At 38.0% G+C, this 23623-nt stretch overlaps 1 protein-coding gene across 1 annotated transcript in view; it reads right to left on the bottom strand.

Moving 5' to 3' along the window:
* Positions 1–23623, bottom strand: part of Prx6a (Peroxiredoxin 6a) — a 71713-nt gene that overhangs the window by 34896 nt on the left and 13194 nt on the right. Inside the window, exon 3 of the mRNA XM_067145387.2 lies at positions 14850–15067. Coding sequence (XP_067001488.1) covers positions 14850–15067 — 218 coding nt within the window. The remainder of the gene's footprint in view (positions 1–14849; positions 15068–23623) is intronic.

The raw sequence follows: 23623 nt of genomic DNA, 5'->3' as shown, positions 1-23623 counted from the left end.
CAGTGAAGTACCGATACGCGAAACTAGCACGCACAAGGCAGATCGCTCATATATTATTAACATACAACTTTGACACGGAGAAAAGCATATAACCGCTAGAAAAAACACGCGGCATACAATTCCAACGAAATTACGCACAGAAACGATGTTAATAGTGTGCGAACCACACGATAAGAAACTCATTCTTTCGTCCCGATTAACTGAGTCGCTAGCGCTCGCTAGCCTCTCTTGCTTGTAGGACGATTGCCGTCCCGAATCCCCAGCTGTAAGGGACACATGCTGCTGTAGAGAGCTGGAAACACGATACACGAACGCGACGGACTCACGAAATAAAGCATCAAATAAAAATGCTTGAAAATTACGTTGGGTAAATTACACCAGCATATAAGAATGTATCCTTTATCCTAGGGAAAGAGTATTGACTGTACTGGAGGTTTTATTGGTCAAAAATAGGAAGAATTAAAAATAAATCGGAAAATCGGAAGACGAGTTAAAAAACAGAAAGTTTCCGGGTAAATCGGAAGGGTTGGCAGCAGGGGTAGAAAAAAGTAGAAATAATTCAGTAGCCAGCACCTTTTTATCAGGAGCCAGCACATTTTTTCAAATAACCATTATAAAAACCACAGGTTAAACTAGGATTAAGCTACGTATTGTTTTTGAAATGTGTCCCTAAGTAGTCTAGTCTATCAATTCATATAAGAATGGAATAGAAACAATTTAAATTTAAGAAATACTAACCCAAATAGTCACCAGTCACCTTCAAGGTCAGCGTCTTTTGAAATTATACTACATGTGCCTGTTTGATTTCCCACCAAAATACCAACGATCAATACGTTTTGTTGCATCAAAGTCCTTTATAGATGGTCCATTCAAATATATCATGAGATCACTTAAGTTCTTCACAGCAAGCTTGGTTCGCAGTTTGTGTTTAATTATATTCATTGTACTGAACCCACGCTCACATGATGAGGTCGATACAGGAATTGTTGCCACTATACTGAGGAGCTTTCCTAAAATCGGAAATCGTCCTTTCATAGTCCGCGATTTTTCAAGTAGGTCACTCAGTGGAAGATCTTTCCGGACTATTTTGAACTCGTACCACTCGCTCAGTATGTCTTCTACGTTGTTCTCCTCAATTTGAAGGGGTTTTGAAAAATGAGTGGCAAGAAGCTGTATTTCACTGTTGTCATAATTTTCCAATTGTTTTCCTGAAGGCCAGGAATATGTATCAAAAACACCAGTGGCACTTTGAATATCTTCATTTTGAAGAAATGTGTTTTTCAGAAAGTTAATCCCACTTGCCAAAATATGGTCCTTGTCGGTCGTGAAATTCTTATCCGACACACCTGATAACTGTATTCCATTGAAAACTCCTGAAAGTGTTGTACCAGAAACAAATTTTTCTTCCATTTGGCCCTTGGTGTTCTGAAGTTGCTGCAATGAATTAATTGCATTATTTACATGCACTCTTATCTGACTTAAAATCAGATCATGCCTCTGAAATACAAGTGAAAGTCTTTTGAATATACTCAGATAATCATACAAGAAGTGAGTTGTGATGACAAATTTGAAGTCCTTGATCTTCTTTAGAAGACCTTTAGCCATGATTCCTTCTTCACCTTTCCTTTCAGAAATATTCTCTAAATGCACCACTAGGCATTCCCAGGCTTTGACAACTGCATGCAAAGCATTTAATTAGCTTGCTACCCATCTAACTTGGTGTAAGTACTGCAATTTAGATATTTCACATTCCAGTAACTCCAAAATTTTCTTCGGTTCGCGAAGTTGTTTCGGCGAATGTCGATAAAACTTATATAGTTTCCTGAGTATAGAATCAATTTCATCAATGATTTTTAGTTTCACATTTTTCAGTGAGTGAAGAACGGTGAGTTGGAGTTGATGTGCAACACAATGAACGTTTACCAAGTTCTCAAGTTTTTCAGATATTTTTGTTACCAAACCATTATGAACACCAATCGTATATGGTGCTCCATCAGTTCCTATACCAATTAGTTTTGTACTTGTGGAGAGTTCTCCAAGCCCTAACTGAAGCAATTCTGTTTCCAGAGCTTCCATATAGCCATCACTTGTTGTATCCTCCAATGATACAATAGAAAAAAATGTCTCCTTCACCTTATTTTCTTTTAAAAAAACGAACGTAAAGTATGAGCTCCTGATCATCAGATTGATCTGTTGATCCATCGAGTAAGATACTGACATATGAAATTTCCTTAATTTCACATACCAAATCTTCACGAAGATCTGAGACAATGTATGAAATAAATTCTCTGCATTGTTTATCATTCACATACTTCTCAGAATCAGTAACATTCAACTTGCTCAACAATGCAACCAAACTTTCAAAATCAGTGTAGGGTCTGTTATTTTTTGCAATATGGTAAGATGCCATGAACAATGCGTTCATATGCTGTAACATATTAGCATCCATTTTCTTTATGCACTTAGCTAAAGGTGCACATTCGGGATTTTTCTTGAAACTTTGAGCCTCCTGACACTTTGAGTGAGGATAGGATTTTTCGTGTTTTTTAAAAGTTTCCAGTTTAAATGGTCCTGAAAATCTGGATACAACTTTAGAATTTTGGTCGGCGATACTAGGAAATTTACTGCACAATTCACACTTCGCAATTCCTTCATAGCGCAGCCACGGCAGTAATTCAAGCCACGATTGCTGAAATTTCCGTTTGCCTGACTGAAATTTCGACGTAATTTGAATGTTTAACTTGTCATTGTTTTGAACGCCATAAAATTCACTCTGGTCACTGTCGTCCTGAACACTACAATTGGCACTTACATCAAGTGTTTTCTCACATTTACTCGCACTTTGTGTTACATTTACTTACGAAGAAATCTGAAAGAGTACACTGTCAATTTGTGCGGCTTTGTTCGTTTCATTTTGCCAATTTTCTAAAGTATAACACAGAAACGTAAAACACGTAATAGACTACAATAAATCACCAGAGTTAAATGGCTTACGAGTTCGCGGGCTTCAATGTCTAATGCAACGCTGCCAATTTTCCACCACCGCACAGGAATGAAAACAACCGTATTATTTTCTAAAGTTCAAACCGTTCAATACAAATATGCTGTAATTAAATTAAAAGTGAAAATAATGTGCAGTGAAAATACAAGAATTGATAAACCGTCATTCCGTATGTTTTAAATGCAAAGAACGAATTCCACGGGAATTTATCAGCACTGCTTTGGCAGCAATAGTTTAGGAACGGCTAGGTTGGCTATTCTAGTCACTTTTGTTCTAGCGCCTGACATTCAGGTAGTGGTGGGCAAAACTCTCGTTCGAGATACTCGAGACTGACGTCACCACTCTCGATATCTACGTAGAGATGGGCATAACTCTCGTTTGAGATACTCGAGCCTGACGTCACTTTCTCGATGCATCTCGAGGCACGCTCCAATTGAACCTCAGCCAGGACGAATATAGCAGAAACAGAAATGATTAGTAAACACTGAACTCGAGCTGTTAGTGTGGCTCAGTTGGCTATATATCATCGTTAGGCATTATCCTCCGCTACGTTTTGTAGTGGTTCGATCTTATCTTCAAATATTTTTGTTTGTTCTTGTTTTGCAATCGGAGTTTCGGGTACCAAACACACACCTGTTCATGCAGAAACAACCAGATCGCTAACAGAAGTAATTGTAACGTTACTGAATATACAAAATAACCAATAGATAATAAAATCTCTTCCACTTGAACACAAGCAATATAAACCAATCATAATGTAAACAAACCTGATTACCTCGTGGCCATGTCATCAGATCAGTTAGCTTTGTATCTGTATTGCACTGAAAATAGTACTCATAATAATGTTATTTGTGTTACGTCCGTCCTAAATGCTAGTTCTTGACAGACGCCTGGGTGTGGGAATTATGTCCCGCAGGAGCTCTTTAACGTGCTGGAAGCCAACGACATGGAATTGTTTACTTTAAAACAGTAGGTACACTGACAGAACATATTGAACACACTGGGATAAAGATGTACGTGTTTCGACAGAGGGTTATCGCACTACTCAGTGTTTTGTATTGTATGTTTTGGTTAGTACATATTACAGGCTTTGCTTCTCTCGGTTTTTTGTTGTACGTTTTGGTTACTGAATATTGCAGGCCTTTTCTCTGTTGTGAAGGTATTTTAACATAAATAAGTTTGCGGTAATAAAACCGAATAAATCATCATTTAATTACCAGCTCTACTCTATAACGAGCCACCGGAGACCATGGGTACCTTATACCAATATACACCGAAGGTTTCCCTGAACAATGTTCCTTTTCAAAGAAACGATATATTTGTTACCATACTTACATGAAAGTATCGATAGTCCAGAAGGAGACTTAACCCGAGAACGAGTCCCTCTTCGGATACATGCACACATATAGCAGTATATGCCATTACCGGTATATTTTACTTTCCGTTCAAATTATTACACAGCTCGATGCGTCGTAAAAGAAATCGTTTCAATAAAATGTTAAAAATATATCACACTCTTCATTACTATTTATTTCACATACCCAGTCCCCGAACCATAGGAACTAATCAATGAAGGATAAAATACCTTACCTAGCCGAGAATCGAACCCAGAGACCCTTGGACGAAACGCCAGTACGTTAACCATTTCGCCACGGAAGCGGACAGTAGTTAAGAAAAATGTTAGAAGTACAGGTAGGTAAGTTGACTGTGAGTAGATTATAAAATAGTTGGCATATCGTCATTAGTTGATCAACAGGCGAAGTAGGCTATAATCGAGGGATAACATACCGCATGCGCACGATGTCTCGATTTAAACTTTGAGATAGGATTACGAGTCATGGACTGCATCAGTTGCTCGAAATGCATCGAGAGCTCTCGATACGTTTCCCAGCACTGCCTCGAGACAAAGAGCTCATGCGCCTGACGTCACTATACGACATCGAGATAGCATTATGAGGCACGTACTGCATCGCTTGCTCAGAATGCATCGGGAGCTTTGCATCACGCGACCCACCACTACATTCAGGAGCCGTCATCGACTAAAATCGCGCATTATCGTCGTGGCAGGATATTTACACACACCCTCCCTTTGCTTGACCTTTTCGAAATAAGGTTTTTAACTTTCCTCGAGCTCGGAGTATTAAGGAGTATTGTGAACATAATTATAGGCTCACGCTCACAATGCTACTGCGTGCCCAGTTTATTATCAGTTCTAATGCTACTTCGTACACATGCATCATTTCTAACATCCTAAACAGAAAATAAGTGGCTAATATTATTAGAAAAGGCATACATCTACTTACAAATATTCACATTATCATATCGATATGATGGAAGCCGATATAATATTGTAGATGCAGAAGTTACATGTAAATATCACTGCTTCACTTGAAGGTTTCATCCTAAAGTGACAGTTCAATTTTCTATAATTAAAGCATGTACAACACATGTTGAGCACACGAAGTTATTCACGACTACTTTAGAATGAAATAATACACTAGCTTCATTAATAATTTCACTCAAGAATTCTCAAAAATGAAATAAAGTCTTCGTTTTAACAAACTTCATCTGACTACCGCAACCTGAGAGAAAGCATATTTTTGGGCGGGATCTTCGGGAAAGCATACACTAAAAGAAAGGAAAGAAAGTCTGGGCAGAACATACTGGGCACACGAAGTTATTCATGACTCTTTTATTTAATAATACAGTTTCTCAAATAATCAAAGGTGAGCGGAACTAGTGACGACACGATGCGTTCGGCTCAACGAGCCGAGTAACAACGAATATAGCCGAGACGGCTCCTGAGTGTCAGTCGCTAGACGGAAATCGGCTAGTCAAGGAAATGAAGGCGGTAATGTGATGTTCGTGGAATTATTTAACGTAGTAGTTATCTGCATTTCTCCATATGTCCACATGAAAAGCTACTTGTTTGACGGGTTACAACGATGTCTCATGATCACGAGGCAGCTCTAGCGCAGAACTGAAACGTCAAGTTCCAAAGTACGAAGCGCCAATTACAGAATTTCAAGACTGCCAAAAGCAGTGAAAATGTTTACTGCAGATATTAGAATATATGAGCTACAGTAAACACGAGAAACACCATAAGTTACGACTTGTTACTTTAAAAAAGTGGTGGGGACGTACATGTAAGGGAACTCCGGATTTCGGAAAATAAATTTTCAAAACCGAATTTCAAAATTCAGGCGCCAGATAAAAAATTTCAGGCGCCATGGCCTCTGGGCGCCCGGTATTTTTCGACCCCTGGTTGGCAGGTATGCTACAACATAAGATTTATTCTGAAGCCTCCACCTTATCAATACATTTGTTTACATACTATCATTCACAGTACCGGTTTCGACACTTCAAGGGTCATCCTCAGCTGACAATTACAAATATAGTTCTTAAAAAAGCATCACAATGGGAAATATTGTACAGTCGTGACAATTGTCCAATTCAACAGACCATATAAAACAAATGATACAATTAAAATAATAAAATAAGTCCTCTTTTCTTGGATTATAAAAGTATTGCATAGTATAAAAAGACCTGTCATTTGCAAATGTTTTTGTTATTTTGATCAGTGTAAAAATTGGAACATGCAATGTTATGTATGCACTGATAGTAGTAATCTTGAAGTGTCCACTATTTTTGCGTTAAAACTTATGGCTAATTGATTAAAACATTTCGGATGTTTATTCTTGCGATAATTATATTGTTTATTTCACCGTGTTCCTCTGTTGGTAGTATGAGCGTCTTGGAATGACTTGGACACTCTTATTGAGGAATTGGGTAGTTGTCTAGTGTTCAGTTCGAGGCATTGTCAATATATATGTACAAGATTCATAATATATACTAATGCTGAGTTGATAGCAAAATGCGTTTTTAAGAATAAAAATTTTTGTTTTTAGTGACGTGCTTCTTAATTTGATGTATAATTTTGTCAAGTGTCAATTTGTTTACAATACTTGATGTCTTGAATTTTGAAAGATAGCGTGAAGGCTTCTTTCTTTTATGTTGTAGGCTGTACTTATCTGTAAGTAGAAACGAAGTGTGTAAGAAGTTGCGTCTACTAGGTTTTAAGTTAGAGGTAAAAGAGTGTGCGTTGTACTTACTATGGATATTGACACTGTTGTGCATTACACGGCAGCACGTCGAGTACTGTTGCGTGTTTGTCTAGAGCTACTGCTTGTGGCTGCGGAGGGGAAGTTTGAAGGGGTAGAAGAAGCGGCTGCTGGGAGAGTGACACTGGAGTGGGGGGTATCTCTTGGCGGTTCTTTTATGTGTATCGGGTGTTGCTTCTTAACTCTTTAGGTAATTATTTTTTAAGAGGGGGATGACTGCATCAAAAAGAATGTTGGTTTTTTCTGTGATTTCGTTCAAATTAAAATTTGGGTTGACATATTGATCAAGGTTTATATAAAATTCTTCCATTATATTGAGTAAGGGGCTCTCGGGGTTAGTACTTAGAATTTGCATGTCATTTTCAATATTAGTAAATTTGTGTTTGTAATCTTCGATATGTTGTCCTATGGCTGAAAAATGACTGTATTATTGCACTGATATGCTCATTGTATCGTATCTGGAAGTTCCTCCCAGTACGTCCAATGTAACTGGCTTCACAGTCGTTGCACTTCATGCGATAGACTCCTGAGTGGCTGTATTGATTTTTATTGTTAATAGATTTAGAATTGTGTAGGATGCTGATATTACTGTGTGTAGTTTTATAGGCTATTTTTAGGCCCCGTTTCTTGAAGATGTTCGTTATGGGACATATATGGGTGTTGTTGTAGGTGAATAGTACGTAATCTATCTTGGTTTTTTCAGTTCTGATTAAATGGATTTGGATTGATTTTTTCTTTTGTATGTGATTTTTTTGATCATTTCTTTTTTATATCCGTTTTGTCTGGCTATTTCATGGATCAAGTTGAGTTCTTTATTTAGTTCTTCTTTTGTTAGTGGTATATTAAAGGCTCTATATATCATACTATAGTATGCTGCTTTCTTGTGTGCGTTGGGGTGGGTGGAGTCTATTTTTATTGTATTGGATGTACGTGTGGGCTTTGTGTATATTTTGTATGATAAATGATTATTGTGCCTAGTTATAGATATGTCTAAGTAGTTTATGGTGTGATTGTTTTCTGTTTTCGTGGTGAATTTTATACGCGGGTCTATTGCATTTAATTGTTCTAAAATTTTGGTTTCATTAGTGTATCTATTGTCTATTATGACAAATATATCATCCACAAATCTACACCAGAAAAGAATATTGTCTATTTTTTGGATTTCTTGATGTTCTATATAATCTATATAGATTTCAGCTAATATGCCTGATGTTGGAGATACCATTGGTAAACCTTGCTGGTGATATATGGTGTCATGAAATTTAAAATAGTTGTTGTTGATAGCAAAATGAAGTAATTTAATGAACTCTTCTATTTCTAGGGTACTGAGTTTGCTGTGGTTTTTGAGATTAGATTCTATTATTTTTATGGTTTTTTGCGTGGGTATGTTAGTTTAGTTTATTGCCTTTCTTATATGGCGGGGCTCAGGCTACGAAGCCTGCTATTATGCCAAACCATATTATACAACAGCTTTATAAAATCATTTTTACATATATTTCTAAAAATCACTAAAAGTAATTTACTTAACCTCTATAATTTTCTATCCTCATTGATTAAGAGCTAATTATTAAATTTTTACGTTGGTGAAATATACTTTTTACATATTTGAGTACCACATTAAACATTTCCTTTTAAATAGCCTCGGATTGCCTATGCCTCTAATTTCAGCTGGGATTGAGTTCCAGGAATGTATGGTAGCAGGTATGAATGAGTTGTTGTACGAGTTACTGTGGTGAGTGGGAATGGACAAGAGGGAACGTGTGGATGACCTTGAGGGAGCTCGATCAGAAGGGGAGAGGTATTTAAAGTCTGTTCTAAGATAGTCTGGTTTGCTCGTTTGCAGAATACTGTGGAGAAGCGAAACAGCGTGGTATTTATGTCGTTCAGTCAATCTTAGCCACGACAGCTGAGAGAGGAAATGGCTAATATGAGTATGTATTGGGATATTTAATACGAATCGAGCACAAGCATTGTAGGCTCGCTGTAGTCGACATGCAAGTGTTTTGCTCATACTACATCTCCGTAGTCAAATATTGGAAATATTAGACTCTGTACTAATAATTTTCTTGTGTTTCTTGGAAGGAAGTCCCTCATCCTCTTTGCAGAATGTAATGAGTAGAATACTCTTTGACAAATTTTTGTGACGTGTTCCGACCAACTTAAATATTTATCGAATACTACTCCAAGGTTCTTTACATGATCGCTAAATGTTACTGGTATTCCACTGAGCATAACACTGGGTATATACGTGTTTTGTATTTTAGCATGAGATTTATACATGCCAATTATGATGGCCTGTGATTTTGATGGGTTCACTTTCAGGCCATGTCTGCTAGTCCAGTCATTAACATTTGCTAGGTCTTCGTTTAACTTAGTGATTGAATTGTTTAAGTCATTAGGCTTTGTGTGAATATATAACTGAATATCATCTGCATACAGGTGATATTTACAATTGGTCAGCGTCTCAGATAAGTCGTTCATGTACAATGAGAACAAAAGTGGTGACAATACTCCTCCCTAAGCCACGCCCATCTTAGTGGTTTGCCACGAAGATGTATCGTTTTCCACTGATACGCGCTGCTGACGATCACTAAGATAGGAGTGTACCCAGGTTAAAGTGCTGTAAGAAAATTTCAGCGCCTTAAGTTTAGCGAGTAATATGTCTCTATCTACACAATCGAAGGCTTTGCTTAAGTCCAAGAGAACAAGTATAGTCATTTGTCCTTTATCTATCGCTAGTTGCATGTCATTTGTCACTTTAACTAATGCAGTGGCAGTACTGTGGTTTTGTCTGAATGCCGATTGATATTTGTCAAGTAAGTTGTACTGTATAAGATATTCAGTCATTTGTTTATGTACTATTTTCTCCAACAATTTTCCTAATATAGGAAGGATACTTACAGGACGATAATCTTCGGGACTGTTGGGGTTGTTGTTTTTAGGGAAAGGTCGGATGATTGCATGTTTCCAATTCGAAGGAAATACTCCAGTCATGAGTGAGTTATTAATGATATACGTAACCGCTGGAAGTATGATGTCTATGATTCTTTTTAAAAGAGACAGGTTAATTCCATCATGACCAGTGGACCCTGACTTTATTTCACTGAAGACTTCCCTAACGTCACTGGGGGTCACATGAGAAAAGTAGAACTGCTCGCCATTATGTCTTGTTTTTGAGGATTTTCTGTTAATTACTGCTGCTTTGGTCTGTTCGTCAATCTGAGAGGATCGTGAGCTAAAGTATGAGTTTAGGTCAGCTAGTGGTACATTACAGTTGTCATTTGTCTTGTTTTTGCATAATCCCATTTCGTGAAGAGATTTCCAAATCTGACTAGAATTTTGAGTGTTCAAAATATCATAAGAGTGACGTATTTTAGCATTTCTAATTAACTGTGTTGTTCTGTTTCGGAGTTTTTTATACTTTCCGAAATTGTCAGATGTAGGATATTTCACGTAATAATTATAGGCTGCGTCTCTTATTTTCATCTGGTCGCGTATTTCTTGGGACAGCCATGGGTTTGAAGGTCTCTTTACCCTAACAGTGCGTAGTGGTGCATGTCTGTCATATAGAGTCAGAAGTAGTTTGTTAAAATGATTTACTTTTCTGTCAATGTCATTTATGAATTGAATGTTGTGCCATGGTGTGTTAAGAGCATCTTCAAAAAATGCGTCTTCATTAAAGTGTTTAAAATCTCTATATGTAATTAAGTACGGCTTGAATTTAGGGCACTTCAAGGAATATGCAGTGTAAACCATGTCATGTCGGGAGAGACCGGGAACGGGCATTTGTCCATGAGTTAGGATTAGGTTGGTATTATTAGTAATTATTAGATCGAGGAACGTGCGTGAGTTGGCAACATGGTGCGTAGGGTTTAGGGATAGTATTGTCATATTAATGGATGAAAACATCTCAGTCAATCGTTTTGTTTCAGTAGATTTGTTCGTCAAATCTGTATTAAAATCTCCCATTAAAATCAAATGCTCATACCTGGGTGTTAGATCATGTAGGGCTTCCTCTAGATTTGTGATGTTACCAGTCTTCGGTGGACGATACACCACACCAAGCAAGCACTTCGTACCGCGAACTATGAGCTCAACGAACAAGAATTCGGGGCTACTGGAGAACTCACTGGGGGATTTTAATATCACCTTATACTTCACATCATCCCATATGTACATACCGACTCCTCCACCGAGCTTACCGCTCCTGTCATTCCTAACTAATGAATAACCATTCATACTAACAAGAGATGAAGGGATAGACTGACGCAACCACGACTCGGAGAATAGTATGGCATGCAGGTTGCGAATATTTCAGAGAATTCCGGGAAATGCGGGAGAATGCTCTGAGTGTTTACATGAGCTATTTGTAAGGAGGTAGGGTAAGGCGAAATAATGTCTTGAAGGTGATTAGCAGTACTTAGGGTAAGCTGCCTCTGTGGATCCGTGGTAGAGTGTCGGCCTCCGGATCCCAAGATAGCGGGTTCAAACCCGGCAGAGGTAGTCGGATTTTTGAAGGGCGGAAAAAAGTCCATTCGACACTCCATGTCGTACGATGTCGGCATGTAAAAGATCTCTGGTGATACATTTGGTATTTACCCGACAAAATTAATTAAATCTCAGCCATAGACGCCCAAGAGAGATCCGGTTTACTCTAGGTCCGCTAGATGGCAGACAGAGTAAACCGGAACGTCGAAATTGACGAGCAGACAGCCAGATGGCGTCAATTCGAAATGTCTGCAAACGGTAGCTGAGGCCATACGATTATTATTATTATTATTATTTAGTACTTAGGGTGGGGGCTGGGAGATACAGGTAGTGACCTGCTTGGGACTGTGGGTTGGAGAGGCTGAAACTAGAGGCATTGGTTTCCTGGTTACTTGTTGCTGCCAACTTAAAATTTAACTGTGGTTATAAAAGGAAAAACTACACTAGATAAAATTAAGAAACTAAAAATTGAAATTAATGATAAAAATGTAGGCTATAGCTAAGAGTTGAAATTATGATTAAAATTCTATACAGCGGTATTTAGTTTACAGAATGTCGGCTCATGGTTAGCAAATACGATCGAGATCTTCGCGGTTTGACACAGGTATTTTACGAGTTCCCTGCTTAACATAGATTATGCCATCCTTCGACCACACGTTCCGCACACTGAACTTACTTATAGCGTCCCGTAGAAGCCGCAGTCTCACTGGGGTTAGGTCCTCTCTAATTGTTTTATTTGTACCCTTGAGTTTCTTTTTGTTTATAAACATCGCATTTCTTTTCCGGTACGAAACAAACTTTTCCCAACCCTGTGCGATCTGTCTATTTCGTCCACTGAGAGTTCCACCCCAATTTCACGAGCAATATCAATGAAAATATTGTCCGTGTCTTCTCCTGCAGTTTCTTCCACACCAAACACACGCAAGCACTGTCTTCTTTGGTACTGCTCTAAACTGTCTTTTTTAATTTGCAGCTCCCTTTTTAATTCCCTTATGGTCGTGTCTCTTTCTTCCAGCGTACGCTTTAGTTCCTCGATCACGCTCGTATTGAAATTTATGGTTTCTTTCAGTTGCTCTACAACTGTCTTAGTCACCTGATCTTGGATGAGGTTGGCAAGCGTTTTGAGAGTCTCCTTACTGCTCAGTGCTTCCTGCACTGCTTGCTTCACAATGGCTTCCATTGGCACCTCTTTAACTTTGGGTGGGATGGTTGTTTTTGTAGATATTTCGCTTCAGGTTTCACTGAATACTTCACGAACACTCTGACGTGAATAACTGTAAAAGTTAGAGTAATGTATCACACTTGTGACTCTCAAACTGCTAAAATTCACCTCCTAATGCCGCACAAACCACGAGCCTCGTATTTTGTGACTATACACTATCCGCCATAGTGTCGAATAGGGTACAGGTTTATTATATCATATGACGCTAGTCTATGGTGTTGTTCTATTTTTATTTCTTTTGTGGTGTTGCAGAATTCTATTGAATTTTCTATTGTTTTTTTAGCTAAAAATACGTTGTGTTTTTTAAGGAATGTTTGGATAAATTGTGACAGTTTGTAAGTTGGACTCGGTCTGTAGTTTATTATAGGCCTCATTGGAACGTTGTTTTTGTGAATTTTCGGGTATGCTTAGCGGTTGGTAGTCCTGGGTTCATTGTAATGAGTTTTGCAGTTTCTTGTTTGTTTAGAAGAAAATGGGTGTTTTTTAGTAATGTTTTTAGGTTTCTTTGGATGCTGTTAGTAGGGTCTTTGCTTTTGATTTGAAAAGTTTCATCTTGAAAACAGATTTTGGTTTTGGCTATGTATTCGTTTTTGTCCATGATGACAGTTGTGTTGCCTTTATCTGCTTTAGTTAGGGAAACAATTATTATTATTATTATTATTATTATTCGGCATAGTCAAGACACGTGCACATGGGAGGACATGAATGTAAACATACGAACCTGCTGCAATGCATCATTGAAATGAAATGTTCTGTTTAATTTTGTTTTTGAGTTTTTAATCTGTATATTGTTCTTGGTACCTTTGTTGCTGTTCTCCTTACTGATTTTGTTAATATACTGTGGTAATCTTTTCCTAATTTCGTATCTAATTTCATCGCGTTGTTCATGAGGTATTTTATTTACGGCATTCTCAGTTTCTGTAATGATTGTAGTGATATTTTGGAAAACTGAATTGTTTCCCCAATTATGTTTGGGTCCCTTACTCAGCATTATGGATTCTATTTCATCGAATGTCATATATGTTAGATTTTTCATTGGTGGATGAAATGTATGTTGGTTGCTATCGTTAGGTCTAGTCAAATGGTGTCTATTGGGGGCATTACTCTGCATATCCTGCAGGGAAACAATTATTATTATTATTATTATTATTTTTATTCGGCGTAGTCAAGACACGTGCACATGGAAGGACATGAATGTAAACATACGAACCTGCTGCAATGCATCATTGAAATGAAATGTACTTTTTCAAAGTGTACTTAAATAAAAGTGTTCTGGACTTGGCATACCTGGTATGTTTGAAATGTATGATATGAAATATGTGTTTTACATCAAAAATGAAATAAGGTAGCCTACTGTACTTACTTGATCCTTTCGACAGCCGAAATCCACTTCCTGCATCTGTCCGATTCCTATGGACGACCAGGAAATGTGTGAAATGTAATTCCTTTTCCATGCGTGTTTCTTTGTGTGTTGTGGCAGTTCACTGCACAACAGTTTCTATTTGATTTAGGCATTTTGATACACTACTACTACCACCACAATTTCACATCCACAATTGCACAGCCTGGACTAACCGCTCAAGACAAGATCACCAAAATATTACCGATTTCTTCCGCTAGAGGCACTAAGAGCGGCCGTGCACGCTCCCTATAGAGCCACCACATGTATGTTACTGGCATTAAATATAAACTGCAGTGCTCCAAGAACACAGCTTAATAATTTCAAGGGTCAAAATCAGGTGCAGAAATTGAAAAAAAACCCTCTTAAAATAAGAAAATGGATAAAGAAAAAAAAGCTATTCAGTTTTGCAAGAAATGCTACTGGTAGAGTTAAAGACACTGGAGAACGTAAAGAAGAGCAATATAGGAATCTCACAGTTTAAAGCATAGAGATTTGTGAAGAGGAAACTTGCTCTGCAAAGGCGGCCATCTCTATGCCAGCAACTGTTGAAGGACCATACTGAAACTTTTCAGTAACATCTTGACCAGTAGATAGTGTTAGAGAAGTTTGCCTTACTCAAAATTTCGCCCTGTAGTAGCAGGGTAGAGCATGGAGAGACGCAGTCTCTTGTCTGGTCCCAAAATGAATACAGCTCGACACGTGAGGGGAAGACCATCCTTATCCTTCTCGCTGGGATCCAACATTCCCAACTGAACAGCCAGCGTTCTTCCTTCGTCCGCAATTATAGGGAACGGGAAATCTTCACAGGTGTGCTTCCCATAGCTTTTGATATCCTAAAAGAAACACCAAATTTCTCAATCACTTGTACAGTAATCAACAAATGTGATCATTTACTTAAAACCACATGTGCCAACAATGACCATTTTACAGATGGTGGTAGCAATCCACCAACAATCTCATATTTAGAATACTGAAAAGATTGCATATTTTACAGAAGAATGTGCCTTATTTACACCCAGAAAAGATTGTTCCTTGTAACTCGATTACAAATCAAGAAAGGGGTTCGCAAATATAACCATTATGCTAATAGTAGAGATTTCTGAGCAGTGCTAAGAGAGCACTAACATTATCCTTGTGATCTCCTGCATTTCATATGAATATGCTAACAGCTCTTCTCAGAAGCAACCCACAGCTGAATGCAAGTAAATCCTAATGCCACTGTCTGACACAAAAATGTTGTGAAGACAACAAAACCAGCTGGCTGTCATTCAGGAAATAAAAACAGCTATGATCAAGAGGGCAAAGTGGAGAGCAGAACTACAGTATTTGCTCTGGGTGATTTCCGACAAAAGAGTAGTGTTATGAAAATAATGATCTGGGAAGACTTGGGAGTAAGCAGACAAGCTGCTCAACTAAGCAGTATGCTCTGAGCAGTCAGTGGAGAGATAACGTGGAATGACAGAAGAATAAGCCTGAAGGGAGTCTTTAAAGGTAGGAAAGATAATATGAAGATAAAGTTGGAATTCATGAGGACAACCCTTTTCTTCTTCTACCGCTTTTCCCACATCTGTGGGATCGTGGGTGTGAACTGTGTCGGACATGTGGATTTGGCAGTTTTATGGCTGGATGCCCTTCCTGACGTCAATCCTATATGGAGGGATGTAATCAGTAGGGAGCGGATTTTTATGTGCTAAAAATGTGAAAAATATTTATTTCTTATGTGTTGAAAAACTTTAAAATGTGTGATAAAAAATTGAAATTATTTTCATTTAAATAGCACATAACTACTCGCGCTCAAGAAGTAAATAAGTATAATGTTTTGTATTAGAATATGCTGCTACCAAACATGCTCCTTAAGGCAAAATTATGTCTGTGTATGAAAACGTGCTGTATGGTATATTAATTTTTGATATTCCAGAGTAGATATTATGAATGGTTATTTTTTAAAGGTAATGATTTGCTTAAATATGGCAAAAGCAACCTATCATCTTTGAAAAAATAGTACCAGTTCGTACTCACTAATCACACGCTGGAATATTAGTTGCTAGAAGTAGTCTCAGAATTGCAGTGAACAACAAAGGTCATCTCCAAGTTATTCATCACAAATGCATGCCGATTATCTCTAAAGAACGCCTTATACTGCGAAAACGATCGCTCCACATCACAGGAAGTCAGACGAGCATAGTTAAAGAGAGGAATGTCACCTACAATAACGCCATCAATTTCGCCAACATGAGCACCCTCTAATACATTAGAAATTTCGCACATTGTTTGAAATCCTCTGTTTTTCCTGAACAAATTTTGATATTTGACCTTTAACAGTCCCTGTACCTGCGAAGCCGGGAGTGAATCTTAATTCATTTTCAACAGCGCGCACTTCCTTCACTGTTTCGGACAACAGGTTAGTGGATTTTTCAAGTATGTCCATAGTTTTACACAAGAAGCTTAGATTGGCAGATATAAACGCCAAATCATTTTTCAAAGAGCTGTCTTTTAGTATCTCTTGAAGAATCTCAATTGACGACGCGTCGTTTTTATCTAGCACATTCACAACGGATGCAAAACTTTCGAAATTGTCTGCGTAGTATACCACAGCGCTAAGCCAGGTACCCCACCGTGTAACAATAGGCAGAGGAGGAAGCGCAAGATCCGGGTTTTTCTCTTTAAAGAGATCGATTCTTGAGGGTGCTTTTACGAAGACTTTTTTGCCATTAGACAATAATTTATCCACTTGAGGATATTGAGCCCACACAGTTTCACATAACCTGTGTAGAGCATGAACAACGCAAGTTACGTGTATCATTTTCGGAAAGCTCACAGAAAGGCCTTCGGCTGTCTTTTTCATGTAAGCTGCACTGTCAGTAAGGAAAAGAAATACATGGTCGTATTTTATACCTTTTGACCAAAGTAAGTGCATGGCTTCATTGAATAACCTAGCTACAGTGACGTGGTTTGCAGCAAGCATTTCTTTACACGCTAGCAAATAAGAATGTTCGCAAGCAGTTTTGTCATTCTTCAACACACCAACTACAACATTTCCTACTTTTCTGCCACTTGAATCAGTGGTTTCGTCAATGCTCACCCACAGTTTTTCGCTATCACATACTGCCCGAATTCTCTGTAAAGTTTTTTCGTAACATTCTGGGAGATAGTTTTTCCTTAATGTGAATTCGTCTGGAGGCTCAAAATTAATGTACTTTGTTAGGAAATTTCTCAGTCCCGGATTATTTATTTTACCAAGAGGAATGTCGGCGCAAACAAATGCTCTGCACACATCTAAATAATACTGGGAATATTTACATGGGCCTGCATTTGAAGTAGCTGGTTCAGCTATTATTAATTGACGCGAACGCACACGCGAAGCGGCCGCAGTATGCCTATTTCCAGATAAATGCTGGATTACTTGAGAACGTTTATCTGCATGTACTGTTTTACCACACGGTTGGCAAAATAATACTTTTCCATCGGTAGTGAAAATGCTTTTAAATTCCACTACATATTGTTGAAGACGCGACCTTGTACTCGACTTCCCTTTTGGCATTATTTTGCAGGTTATGACACACGCATTTACGGTGAATCACTGTTTCAATAAAAAGAATAGCAGCGGACACTGAAGGAAATATTTCTTATAAATCCATACAAAATCACACGACCACGGGAATGATATATGGACCCGAACAGCTAACCTTACTCTTAGAAGTGATGAAATTCCACTACCTAATGGTGGGGCAATATTCTTCCGAGTCTCCCATGTCGTAACGGAATTACGTCACCTTATCTCTCCGTGATTGCCTTTCGCTGATATTCTATAAACAAAACTCGAGAGGGCTGACTCATAAAGAGTTGGAAAGACATCATGCAAGGAAACATCTTGTGCCGCAAATCAAATCGCTGTCTAAATGTAACGACGTAGCCAGTGACCAGCAAGTTTTAGAACTTATGGAGGGAAGTCCATAAATAGCCGAAACATTCAGATACATTATGTTAAATACACTGTTAAAAACAATACCATAATCGTAAAATGAAAATATGAGCATTGTTTTATAACACAGAAGCATTTTAAATTTTATTGATCAACAAATATTAGCGATTTATGTGATTATTATAGATTTTCTTAAAATATGTATTTACATTAAAAAATTGTGAAAATATGTGTTTTTATGTGAAATAAGATTCCGTTTTTACACTTGGGGATGCACAATAGGAATAATGAACTTCGTAACATGCGTTAAAACTTACGCAAAAAAAATATGTAATTACATAAAAATCCGCTCTCTAGTAATCAGTATTGCGTTTTTCTGTGGTGATTGGTAGCGTAGTGTGTTGACTGAATATTAAGAGGAAAGTGTTGGAACAAACACAAACACTCGGTACCCAGGCCAGAAGAATTAATCAGAGGTGATTAAAATCCCTGACCCAGCCAAGAATCGAACCCGGGACCCTCTGAACCGAAGGCCTCAACGCTGACCATTCAGCCAATGAGTCGGACGGAATTCATGAGAACAATCTGGGGCAAATAATCATTTACAGAAAGAGGAATTAGGGGTTGGTATTATTTATCAACAGGTTTCTGTGGCTCAGATGGCAGCACGCCGGCCTCTCACCCCTGGGTTTCGTAGCTGGGACGTATGGGTTAGAGGTGGTGAGGGGGAAAAAGTGTGCGGACATTCTAGTCCATAGACAGTATTTTAAATTTATTTTAAGTTTAACGTCCTAGTAACAAACGCCCCCCTCCGCACACTACTCCCCCCCCTCCAACCCATACGTCCCTTACTAACACCAGTTTTTTAATGTCAACTATGTGATTGTTGTATGCTATTTTTATCTAAGCTTTTATGTAAGCAGTTGATGATGATCGCAAAGCGATCGAAACATGTCCTGATATAATTAATGTATTTATAAGTAGCCAAAGGCTAAATAAAAAGAGAGGTAACGATTAGGAGGAAACATTTTTCATATATTGATAAGATAAGCATTATCATTCAGCTTTAGTTGAAAGAAAGACTATACAAAAGTCAAGCAGTCTAAGCGCAGAAATATATGACAAACCAACCTCTATAAGTCCACCAATAGATTTTACAATACTCTTCAGCTTATAAGTAAAACAGGTTGCACTATGTCCCGGAGAAACTCCCACTCCATCCACCCAGCTGGTACCATGCACAAATTTTACTTAACCGTAAGTTGTTGTGTCTGGTGTGAAGTGTAAGGGTCTCGCTGGAGAGAGAGAGAGAGAGAGAGAGACACACACACATGACGACGTGATGTGCCAGCGTACATCACACCCAACTGCTTGAACGTCACCTGGAGGTTACGTCCTGCACTGCTCGAACAGGAACTACCACACATTTATGGTTAAATAGGGGGGTAAGAAATGGCTGTCATTAACCACGGTTTGCAAAAATTGTATGGTGACATCACTACGACAAATGCACACGTGGCAGAACCCAATACAATCTATACCAGCAAGTCCCGTTGACCACAGGAAATTGATGTATAAAAGGTTATTTTCTCGCTTTGCAGAAACAAGAAGGTTGAAGCAAAATGTTTGCGATGAAGACCTGTGACTGTGGGCCTTGGCCATTTCAAGATAGATTTCTATGGGATAAAGTAATTTCAGCACATACACTGGTTGGTTAAGTTCCTTCAAGAAAAAGTACAGAATCAAAAGTAGAAAAATCATGAAATTTGTATCACGTGCATATCTGCAAGCAGAAGAAGAAGAAGAAGAAAGATAAAGTTAGAGAAATTTGTAGAAGCAGCTACAGAGCAATTTTTAGATTACACATATTCTTCAATATACAATACAGATCAGAGTGGTTTTATGCACGAACTGAAAGCGAAAAGAATTATATCGTTTGATGGTGAGAAACATACAGAAGCAGTTGCTCAGTCAGTTAGTGCATTAGGCTGTTTGTACACAATTATGCCTACTGTTAGTATGGCCGGTACTCTTTTCCCGAAAGGATTCACTGTACCACAGGAGACAACTGGAACTTTTGGTCCGAGAGTTTTCAAAGAAATAGTTCATATTGAAAATATACGGTGATTGTAACAGCCACAAAATCGGTAAAAAAAAAAAAAAAAAAAAGACTTGAAGTATTTGTTTAAAGAAGACTTCTTCCCATTCGCAGAAGACAAGTGTTTGTTACTGTTATATTCCTGGACTACTTAGTCATAAATGCTGTCTTGAAGACATTCGTCCTGGCAAAAGTACAGAAATTCTCCAGATTCCTCCTAACACTACAGGGAAAATACAGCCCCGTGAAATTTTTTTTGCCATTTAACAGTCATGATTAAAAATTCCAGAGTACGAAGTGACTTCAAACAAGTAAGGAAAACTGTGAAGAACAATGTGGCCTTATAGTGCATATTCGTTGTGTGTGGTGTCAGAAAAATATTTGTTTTTATCATGCGATTAACACACCTGATTTAGGTTTCACATTTGTTCCCTAACATTAAAACAACCTTGGCACGTAGTAACCTGCCAGTTCGTTCTCTCTCTCTCCAACACAACTGCAACTCCATTCCGCTATGCGGTGCACCGCGCCAGCAAGATGCAAGGGTTGTCCAGTAGGTCCGTTGTCACACGAATTTTGAATCAAGATTTCGACACCTTCCAGTTCGAAATGGCAGCTAAAATTTTTGTACATACCTATTTTATGGTCCTTCATCCTTTCAGTGAAATTGCATTGCCGGTTTTAATATGACCTTATCAATAGTTCAACTGTAAGTTGAATATGTACATAGATTTTAAATATTCAGTTGATGTAATTCACAATGCATTATTTTCCATAGATTAATTAAAAATTCAGTACAACCTCGTTAATTCAAAGTCGTCGGGATGCAAAAATCGGGCTTCGAATTACATGATTTTGAATTAACCACCAACTCGTAATTCAGTAATGCCAACCCTTGCCGTGTCACAAAATATTCTAAGACCTATTACTGCGTGCCAATGTCTTGTTGAGATGGCTCTGAACGTTGCCATAGTAATGCGGAGGGGCACCATCGAGTTGAAGGATGAAATCTGCACTATCCTCTTAGAGCTGCAGCAGGAGCCATTGTTGCAGCATATCAAGAAAAATATTTTCTGTCACAGTAGGTTCAATGAAGAAAAAGGGTCCATAAACCTCATGGGAAATGGCACAAAACACATTCACCTTGGGAGAATCGCGTCGGTGTTCCAAAACTTGATGGGGATTAGAAGTTCCCCAGATCCTTACGTTGTGTTTATTCACAGTCCCGGAAAAGTGAAAAGTCACTTCATCACTGAAAATTACCCTTGCGGAGAACCCATCCTCTTCCATTAATGCTAGAAACTCAGCGCAGAAGGACGCTCGAGTAGCATAATCAGTGTCTTTTAAGGCCTGCACCAGTTGCAAGCGATTGATGTTAAAATAGATGAATCCTGAGGCCTACGATGTTATATGCCGATTCCGGTATTATGAGTGGCAGAAGAGTCCACGTACCGAGGTTTAGTAAATAAAACGTTTGAAGAGTTCCAGTGGAATAAATGAACTTCAAATGAGAAGGATACAATAATTTAGCACTCGCAGGGACTAGATGGAGATTCCCAGCCGCGAGGTGCCATGGGATGTGAATTTGTCTTGGGAGAACATGGAGTCACTATAAATTAATAACAGTACGACATGAAGTAAGGTTGGAATAATAACAGAAAGTTATTTATTAAATAGACCACCTAATCAATACAAAGTCTAGTCTGGGATTTTTTATATAGATTTGTTAACTAATAGTGGTACATGTTTCGCCTTGTATGAAGGTATCATCAGCCATTGTCTTAACCTTAGATTGAAAATAGGTGTCTAATTAACACATGTAATAATGAAGTGAATTTTAAAAATCTTGAAGAGATTTGAAGTAAAATAACATTAAAAATAACAATGATGGTTTAAAAATATACAATGTGATGAGTTACAAAGGTGGAAGTATTAACAAAATTAACATTAGGAGGCTGTTATAATAAGTAAAATGGATAAAACAACAGACTGTTATATAACAAGTAGAAAGATTGCTATAAAAGTTGATTGTCTGGCGGTTACAATTAGACGATGGCGAAAAATCGTATATATTCAAAATAAAGAAGAGAGAATAAAAGTCGAAGGTTGGTTGAGAGATCCGAAGTTAATCATAATCTTGAAGATAAAAGACGAAAGTCAGAGGCATATGGTGAAGTTGTAGAACACATTGAGGATATGAAGTTGTAGAACAGAAGTTGAAGAACAGTAATAAATTGGATCTCTTTGGACCATCTCAAATTTGAAGCGATGCTCAAATGTTGCAAAAATGTGAGTTTGTTGATTTTCGAGTTGAAAAGGCATATAATAGTGGAATCATTTGACGATGACGAAGATAACTGTAACGTTATGAGTTAGAAGTATTTGCAACATACTGTTACTTACAATATTATTTCTGATAATAATAATAATAATGGTGAAAAATTATCCATGTGCATTATGGCCAGGAGATCAACAACTGTTGATAGTTTGGCCGCCAGTGAGTTAATGTTGCTCGCTTAGCACCACCCAGGGGACATGTGTACGGTATTGAGGAGGTAATTCCTACGGACGTGAGCAACGAAAAAAATGAAAAATGAAATTAAAATATTAAATAGATGATAATTACGTGATACGATAATGATGATCTCCATTGATGATGATAATAATAATAATAATAATAATAATTGTACCGGCTGGTACACCTCTACGCCGCACATTTGAATTTTCTGCCTTAAAGTACTCCTCTATAGGAGAAACTGAACTTAAAACTGGATCTACTTAAACCTTTCCTCTGAAGATGTCACTGTGTGAATTTCGACGTGTTTTTGTTTACTATTTATCAAGAAGTTTGGACATTCTCTCATAGATGTCACTGCCTAAGAACTGTGATCATGCACCCTGATGCGAAGTGAATGAACTTTCTTGAAGAAATTTTGTACTCATTAGTTTCGTCCTTGCTAAATTTTGTTCTTTCATTTGTTGGTTGGCAAGATTAATCTTTCTTTCCGCCAGTTTTGAACTTAGCCAATCCAGAATTTCTGTAATTAATTTCCCACCAATCATAGGTGTCTTCTTCGATTTTGTGTGTAACCGTATACTGTAGCCAATAAAAGCCTGCGGGTGTGTGTTAATTATTCATGAAAGGTCTCGAATCTTTCCCGAGGGTATAAAAACTGCTGATTTTTTTGTCTCTCGGCCACTTCATCAACTTCTAACTCGTGTATGGACGTGTAGCAGGAGGCGGGAAGCGCCTCTTTCTTCAGGCAGCAGTTCTTCAGTAAGGTAATGGCTGCTTAACATCTTTATTTCTTGCTAGCTCAGCAGTTTAACCCGCGGGGAAGGTCCGAAACTTTTACCATGTAACCTATC

The sequence above is a fragment of the Anabrus simplex genome, chromosome 4 (genome assembly GCF_040414725.1).
Source record: "Anabrus simplex isolate iqAnaSimp1 chromosome 4, ASM4041472v1, whole genome shotgun sequence".
Classification (NCBI taxonomy): Eukaryota; Metazoa; Arthropoda; class Insecta; order Orthoptera; family Tettigoniidae; genus Anabrus; species Anabrus simplex.
Note: the sequence above shows the minus strand (reverse complement) of the source record. Positions and strands in the feature narration are given on the sequence as shown.